Source organism: Crocuta crocuta, unplaced genomic scaffold (assembly GCF_008692635.1).
Source record: "Crocuta crocuta isolate KB4526 unplaced genomic scaffold, BGI_CrCroc_1.0 C29731142, whole genome shotgun sequence".
Taxonomy (NCBI): domain Eukaryota; kingdom Metazoa; phylum Chordata; class Mammalia; order Carnivora; family Hyaenidae; genus Crocuta; species Crocuta crocuta.
In genome coordinates this window covers 1-8,356 of record NW_027551538.1, presented here as the reverse complement: position 1 = coordinate 8,356, position 8,356 = coordinate 1, and the positions used below count along the sequence as shown (strand labels likewise).

Genomic DNA, 8,356 nt, shown 5'->3' with positions numbered 1-8,356 from the left:
CCCCTGCTCACGCTGTCTCTCTCTCTTAGAAATAAATAAAACACTGAAAAAAAAATTAAAAAAAAGCCAGCTGCAGAATTGACTAGTTCTACAATGTCTTGTTTTAAATCGTTAATTATTAGTCTTTATTAATACCACTCTCCCCAGATTTCTTCAGCTAATTTTGTTGTTCTTTTCCTAACTCCTTGAGCTGTGTGCTCCCTTCCTGTATTTTCACTTTTTGCTTTCTGGTAACTGGTACTGAATATACAGGTTCTTCCTGAATTTAGTACACATTAGATTCTGATACAGAGTCTGTAAACTTCACTTCTTTTGACCCAAAAAGCTAAGGCAGGTTTGAAATTTCCAGGTAGCAGAGTTTTGTGTTTTCCTCTATTTAGTCTACATTACTTTATACAAACGGGCACTTTAGAGAAAGTGCGTTCTGCAGCCAGAACCAGAGTTTAACGTGTATCTGCTAAACTCTCTTACTGTGGGATCTGGGTGCTCCAGACTCTTCTTCCGTATGTTCGATCTGTCACCTGGTCTGCTGACAGCAGGGTTGCTGCCCGGACTCTGAGGCTGCTCTGGGACACTCTCCCGGTTCGCTGCGTCTTCACCATGAGCACGGACCCTCGCGTGGATCGGCTCAAGAGTGGATGGGTCTAGGGCCCATCACTGCTGCACTCTGGGGACTCAGCAAAGCTGTGTGTGGCCTGTGACCTCGCAAACGTCCTGCTGCCAACAAACAACGGGTTCCACGTGCACCACGCCCACAGGGCACTCTCATGCTGCCCTGATATCCTGACCACGTACAAGCTCCCTGTGTTCTCTCAGTGACCACAGAGGACTACTGCCTGTGCCCCCAGCGAGCCCAGCCGCCGCCCCAGAGTGCTGACCCATCCCCGCCAGCACCTGCTGTGGCAGGAAGGGGGACAGCCAGGCCAGCGGGATCACCTTTCTTCAGAGACAGATCATCCTCGTCTGCATCTGCGTGCTTACAGAAGCGTCTCCTTATCTCTGCAGCTTAGGAGAGCCTCCAGGAGCAGGCACATCTGAAGAACTTGGTTAAAAAGCCGGAGGTCTTCGGTTCTACAGACAACAGCTGGCGTGAGGCGGTTTCCCTCCCGTTCCCTCACGGCCACTGTCCTTGCCTCCTGAAATCCCAACCGCAGTCACCGCTGCTTTGCTTTATTTCTGCCGTCAGGGCGTTGGCCTCCACACACTTCCTCCAGTGTTCTCGTATTTGCTTTGCCTTCATTTGTGCGTGACACCAGACTGGCTTTTTTAATTTGTAATTCCTCCCCAGATCCAGCGACTTCGCCATCTGCTGTGCTCACGAAGGTCTAAACCCATCAACGGCAAGTGCTGGTGGGGGCAGAGGCTGCTCTGGGTGTCCTGGCCAGCCCCCCAAGGAGGGTGGGCAGAGAGCGGGAACATCCCAACCAGCAAGGCCTCCCCTCGCACAGCACACTTCGTCTGAAGTGGAGGAAAGAGGGGAAGCCAGCGCCTTCCCCGGGGAGGGGCTCTGAGGGTACTCCCGGCCATGACCACTCCACACTGGGGGGGCCCTCGACCATGACCACTCCACGGTGTGGGGGCCCCGGCCATGACCACTCCACAAGCGGCTCTGGCTACTAGGACAGCCCTTGCTTGGCCACTACTGGGTCTCCATTTGTTTTGCTGAATCAGAGCCTTCCCTCCGAGACCTGCAATCTGGGTGACTACAAAGAGGCTGCTCGAAGGCCTTTGCTGCGGCCCTCGGGGCCTCCCCTGGGGTTCCTTTAACAAAAAGCAATTAGCACAGCCATTCGGAAGCAGGAAGCACCTCCATCTACTCCCAGTACACCTGCCGTCACTGCACTCCCTCAGCCTGTGTCCTTGCTGCTGGGGTTCTGACGTTGCTCTTCCTAAGTCAGCCCCTTGACGAGTGTACAGCGCTTCTGACTTAGGAGGGGAGGAGCACAGGGCACTGATCACAGCCAGGCGGCCACCCCCGGGAACCCTCCCCAGAACAGACCCTGGTCATCCTAAAATAAGCCCCGGCAGCACTGCCAAGAGCAACCTGAGACCCCGAGAGCCAGGCGCCGGTGTCCAGGCACACGGCGGAGTCCCCTCCAGGCGCCAGCCAGCATCCCCACCACCAAGGAATGGAGGCTCTGGAGGGCAGCCGTCCCTCGGCCCTTCCTGACACTGCACGGGGGAGCCAGCCTTGCTCGTCTGAGGGCAGGCTGGGCGGGTGACTAGGTGGACACTGAGACAAGCGGTGCCCCCAACAATGGGAGGCAAAAAACCCTGACGTATACTGGGAAGTGAGCAGACACCCAACGCCTGTAACGTCTCACTGATGGAAGAGCCCTGTAAGAACTGCTCTCAAAAACCACACACACATGGGAAGGGACTCTGTCTACACGTCAACAGGAACCATTTCCCAGTGAGAAGATCAAGTGCTGTTTCCCTCATTCTCTGCATGTTTCCATAGTTCCCAACGTGTCACAAACACTCCTAAAAATAGAACATGAGGAGAAGGCAGAGGAAAAAGATACCCATCCTTCTGCCAGGGGCCCGGTCGGCCGGCCCGAAGGGGCCAGGGGTGGTGGGCAGGGAGGGCTGGCCGGGCAGAGCACCGCGGTCTGCCGGAGGCCCGACACTGTCCCCCGGCTGAAGAGGGGAAGGGCTGGTCAGCGGCGAGGAGCAACGGTGCCGTGGCCCACGCGCACTCATGGCGGGGGGGCCCCTCCCACAGACCGGCTTGCTCACAGGGCTCTTTCTTCCGTAAGGACCTTCGACAAAACTGGAGGGAGGGAGGCCTGGGAAACGGTGGGGAAAAGGTGCTCCTGAGGAAAAAAACTAAGACGTTCAAAAGAGTTCTGTCAGCTTGGTCACACAAAAGGACTCAAGCTCCAAATTCACAGCTCACTGCCAGACCGAGCCATCGTCTTCCTCCTGGACTGAAACTTCAGCATGCCTGGACTCCTCCAGGTTTCCCGTGGATCCTTCCAGAGGGAGGAAAAGAACTATGCCTTTCCTCGTGACGCACCGGTGCCCGCGGGGGGCCGAGCCGGCACACACCTGAACGCGCCATTTGCAACGAGGACACAAACACCACGGGACACTAAGGGACCCGGCTCCACAGAGAATCCAGGCCCTTCCCCGAGCCTGGTGTGCGCTGGAAGAGAACTGGGGGTCCCCGGGCCTGCGTGTAGGGCACCGACCTGTGGGCCGCTGGAGGCCGCTCAGCAGGCCAGGGAGCTGCTCCCCGAGTCCCGCCGGCCACACCCCCGCGCTCCTGCTCACTTACTGATGTCCTCCATCACCACCGTGTTGTCCATGGCTATGTGGACTGCCAAGGCGCTCCACGTGTCGAAGACGGCAAGTTTCCTAACAGAAAGGGGAGGATACAACAGTAAGCCTTCACAAGTCAAAGCCATTTCACTTCTGCGGCCCGGTGAGGCAAGGAGCATCGAAGGCTCCAGCAGCTTCTGCGGAGGAGAGACACCACAGCCCAGACTCAGCGCCTCGGGCGGGAGTAAGGCCGAGGCTGCGGCCTGCCTGTCCCCGCCTGGGCCCGGTGCGCCCTCCATTACTGCACCCCATCTGTGGACAGAGTCCCTACACAGGGGTCCTGTGGGGACACGGAAAGGGAGCAGGGGTTGTGCCAACCCGGGTGGGCCCAGCACCCCACTCCCCCTGCACCTTCACATGCGGCTCTGAAAGTGCTGGACCGGCCAGCATTTCAGATTTTCCCAGAGACATCTGGTTTCACAGCTGCGGACAGCAGTGGAAAAGAACTAAGGCCAAAGACTCAAGATTCTGAAGTAACCCCGAGGGCAACCAAAGGTGTGTCAGGGTGGCAGGCGAGCTCCCCCGGTGCTGGTGATGAGGAGGGGCTGCCCCATGACAGGGAGGACCTGGTGTGTCCGGGGAGCGTGTGGAGGGCACGGGGCGGCCACACAGAGGCGCTCCCGATGGGAGTCCAGGGGATCGTGTGCGGCACGCCGCTGGCTGTCCCCCTCTCAGGCCTGCCGAGGGCCAGGATGCACAGATGCACAAGAGACAGAGCAGCCCCTCATGAGGCTAAAGTTCCAGAGAAGAGGCGTGTGGGCAGCAGGCGCCGTGGAGAAGCACAGAGAAGCGGCGGGAGCACTCCCGGGCAGGTGCCCAGTGCCTGGGGGTGAGCACAGGGTGGGCAGAGGAGACAGCGGCCCCGCCTGCACCCAGCGGGGATGCCCCGGGACGGTCCCAAGCAGAGAAGGGACGGGCGCTCAACCTGCACTTTATGAAGGGGACACCTGCTGTTTCAAAAGTGACTCAAAGATGCCAAAGAGAAAAGGAAGACCGAGGAGGCAGCAAACGACAGGGCTTGGGCCAGGGTGAGGCCAGGGATGCAGTGGCCGCTGACTAGAGTCTGGACACTCCGGGCGGGGCCTGCTGGGTCTGGCAGCATCCCAGCTGTTGGTCGGAGTTCTGGAAGGATGGCACTGCCATTCCCTGCAGGGGAACAGGCTGGGGACGGGGAGTGGGGTTGGCTTTGGGTTCTGGCCGTTAGGCTGACCTGCCCCTCGGACACCTAAGGGGTGATGCTGGCAAAGCGTGTGGCCCTGGGTCTGGAGGCGGGGCGTGTGGCTGTGGGAGCCTCATGTGTGCACAGCAGCTAAGGCCAGTGCTGACAGAGAAGAGGAGAAACAGCCAAGGGGCCAGGCCAGCCCTGCGGTGCTCCCAGGTGGGGCAAAGCGGCCGCAACGGAGGCATCGACAGGGACCAGAGAGCATGGCCGTGCGGCGCAGAGTTTCTGAGAGAGGACACCTGTGTTGAGGGCTACCTGCTGGGCAGCGGAGTAAATGGGGGACCCAAACTTGGCCTTCAGATGTGACGACTAGACCGATAACAGTCTCGAAGGAGCTGCTTCAGAGCAGCAGCGGGGACGAGTGAGGGGGCGGCTGAGACAGGGCAAGCCCCGCGCGGAGCACGCAGGCAGACCCTGCGTACCAACACACACACACACATGAACACGCGGAAACCACCCGTGTAGACTAGGAGACCACACACACGAGCCACAGAGAGGACACATGAAAACCATGCACACCACACACACAGGCCACGGGCACCGCAGGCCATGCAGACGAGCTCTGCACACGGATGACAATGCAGACCACGGAAACAGCCTGTGCGCACGGACCACGCAGGCAGAGCAACATGCAAACCACACACACTGGCCGCACAAACAGGCCACACACCAGCTACATGGACCGACCACACGCACACACCACACAGGGAGACAGACCGTCCCCACAGACTAGGCTTCCGGGGCAGGCAGGGCTGGGCCCAGGGCCCTTGATGGCATGCGGGGGGCGCTGAGTAAATGAGGGGCTGGATAAGGACATGGATGGTGAGCGGGCTTGGTGCTCAACCAGGAGGTAGATGTGTGAGAGAAGGCAGCACCCTGGAATAACCCAGAGAACGCCACCAGGGCAGCCGGGCGGAGGAGTGGGCTGGGGGCCGAGGGACAAGGACCGGTTCAGACCCGCTGAGAGACCGGCCTGGGGAGAGCCTGAGGGGGCAGGCAATCGGGGCAGGCGCACGAGTCAGGACATGGAGGAAAAGCAGCAGGTGCAGACACGGAGCCCCAGGAAGGGGGACGTGGGTCGGCACAGAGGCAGAGTCCCACAGCACCCACTCCATGCGGCTGTCAGTCACTCCAGACCAGCGTCAACCTCCCAGACCCTCAGGAAGCACCAGAGGACAGGTCCACATGACACACACAGGCCCCATCCTACACACACCGTCCAGGCGAAGATGTTCGTTATCGGGAAACAGAAATTCCACACAGAAGACCACTTGGTGTGGTTGCCTGTGAGGACCCTCAGGAGGGCCGTGAGGGGAAGACTCCCCACAATCTTCAGCAACCAAGACTCAGGAGAGTGCGATGCCACCCCCAGGGATGCAGGAGGGACAGAGCTTGGCACGTACTTGAGCACCTGGGCGACCGTGTTGGGCCCGTACCACTGGCCGATTGACTTGCCCTCACCAACTCCCATTTGTGCTGCAGGAAAGGGAAACAGACGGCGTTAGTGACGGGAACCACGACCCTCCCGGCCCTCAACCCGAAAGGGGCGGTAGGAATGCTCCACAGAAGTCCCACCCCAGCCCCCAGGAGGGCCTCCCGCCACACAGCAGGAGGCTTCCTCCGAGAGGGGCGGTGGCCGCGACAAGGCCCGTCCTTCACTATGAGCCAGAACCCCAGCCCTGCGGTCAGGAGCGGGAGGGACAGGTCACTCAGAGCTATGCCCCACGTGAGAACACCAATCAACACAAGGAGCACTCGGACCTCGCAAAGGGCGCAGAGCGGGACGCGCCCTCCAGATGGCGGGCTCCGGCTTTCACAGCCCCCACCGGTCACGAGCTGAGCGGCCTTCAGCCTCGCGCCTTGCACACCCCATGGCAGGGCAGCTCTCAGGGGAACCCCGTGACTCGGCCTGCTCTGCGCGGCCGGGACCGGCGCGTCTGCCATCTCCCACCTATCTGGTGAATGGAGTAGTAACTGTCCTTTCTGTCGATGAAGGCGTTGAGCACACTGAAGTAGCTGTCTGGCTGCCTCTTCCGCTGTGTCCACCGCCAATCTATCAGAGACACACAGAGGGTCAGCGTTACCCAAAGGAGAAGGAAGCCTTTACACTTCTAGAACACTCAAGCTACAGGAGATACCCCTCCCTGAACCTCTCTGACGTTAACAAATTCTCCAGGATTCCAAATACGTATATGCTAACCCATCAAAGTGAATCTACGCAGAAGACAAAACATGAGTTTAGTGATGTAAAGAGAGTTTTGGAAAGACAAACGCTCATCGGTACTCTTCACAGTCACTTTTCTAAGGTGATAAAACTCAGGGGGTCACGACTCAAGACAAGCCGGTCTCTGCCCCACCAGTGACTTGCTGTGGGTGACCTCAGCCCTCAGTGCCGAAAACACTGCCTCCCCACGCCAGGACTCACCTCGGCCTAAATGCCGGCACACCAGGGCCTGGGCAAAGATCATCTGTCCACACCGCAGCATGCAGCCCCAGCCCGTGTCCGAGGTGGGGCCGGTTCCCCCTGGCAGGGCAGACAGACAGACAGGCCTCACTGTCAGACAGCCCAGTGGGCCAGGAGGCCACTGGCAGGAGGCCGGGACGCCACCTCAGTTCCGTCCCAGATGACAGGCTATTTAGAGCCTGGTTGTGCCAAGGGCACATTTACTGGGCAGTGACACATCCAGCCGATCCCTCAAAATGGCCAAACTACGTGAACAAGTCAGTTATGGAGAATTAAGAGCGTCTGGAAAACATAAGAAAAGACACAAAGCCTCACGAGTAATCTAGGAAACTTGAAATCGAATCAGGAGCCGTTTTCCAAGCCCCAGAAGGGCAGGGACGCAGGTGCCGGGAGTGGGGGCAGGGCCAGGACCAGGGGGTCAGCGGCGACAACCCTGCGCCCTGGGAGCAGGCCCGCCCCCCAGCCGCCCCCCGGCCGCCCCAGGGCATCGAGGGCGTGGCCGCCAGGCAGCGCAGCTCTGCGCACCCTCTGGGCCGGGCCCTAGCGTGACAGGGGACGCCTGCACGCCCTGCCCGAGGGGCCCTGGAGAAGCAGAGATGCCAGGGTGGCACCCTCCCCCCGGCCAGGTCACCTCAGAGCCTCAGGGGCTCTTAGAGCACAGTGCTCCCACACAAACTAGTCCTCTCCACGTGGCCACGGCAGGAAAGACACCACCGTGGCCCGTACAGGCAGGCCGCCTCCTCCCGGATGACTTCACCAAACCACACAAGGCTCCTCTCAGTCCGTCCTGTGTCCAGACCGCAGACTCGCAGGACAGCGGGGTCCTGCCAGCACCGCCGGGCGCCCCCGCCCCAGGGCGCAGTAGACAGGTCCCACCATTAGACTGTGGCGTGTGGTGGCACAGGCCTCGTCTCCCCACACCTCAGCGCTCCTCGCCGACCGGCACGACCGCTCTGCCACACGCACCCCACTCCAGGGACACAGGAAACCACGTCTGGGTGAAGGGCCTGGGACCAGCCATCAGGGAGCCGTGGCCTCCTGGTGCCTAACCTCTGGCCTTGGGTTCTCTGAATGGCAAAGGCCAGGGCAAGCGCTGGTGCCCATGCTCTGTCCGCCTCCAGGGTCCCAACAGTGAAGGGTCACTTTCAGTGGGACGTACGCTAGTGTATGTATGCACGCATGTGTGGGCGAGTGCCAGCCCTCGGCCCTCCCACAGCTAAGTGTGGGGCACATCGGAAAAGGTGTGGAGGCATCTGACTTCGGCTCAGGTCATGGGGTCACGGTTCGTGGAATTGAGCCCAGTGTTGGGCTCTGCGCTGACAGTGTGGAGCCTGCTTGGGATTCTC

At 60.1% G+C, this 8,356-nt stretch overlaps 1 protein-coding gene across 1 annotated transcript; it reads right to left on the bottom strand.

The window, feature by feature from the left end:
- Nucleotides 1-6: 6 nt before the first annotated feature.
- Nucleotides 7-7,270, bottom strand: LOC144219176 (cysteine protease ATG4B). The gene is made up of 4 exons (XM_077749111.1): nt 6,972-7,270; nt 6,498-6,599; nt 5,950-6,022; nt 7-3,360 (listed from the first exon to the last, which is right to left on the bottom strand). Exons 1-4 carry the CDS (start codon nt 7,030-7,032, stop codon nt 3,273-3,275), a joined length of 324 nt encoding a protein of 107 aa, XP_077605237.1. The 5' UTR covers nt 7,033-7,270; the 3' UTR covers nt 7-3,272.
- Nucleotides 7,271-8,356: the final 1,086 nt, after the last annotated feature.

Bases quoted from the DNA above. Each gene is read 5' to 3' on its own strand.
- LOC144219176 (XM_077749111.1), bottom strand. From the start codon at position 7,032: ATGCTGCGGTGTGGACAGATGATCTTTGCCCAGGCCCTGGTGTGCCGG. The intron at 6,023-6,497 runs GTGGGAGATGGC...CCTTTCCTGCAG, and splicing joins CTACTCCATTCACCAGATAG to CACAAATGGGAGTTGGTGAG. The intron at 3,361-5,949 runs GTACGTGCCAAG...CCTTTCTGTTAG, and splicing joins ACGGTCGCCCAGGTGCTCAA to GAAACTTGCCGTCTTCGACA.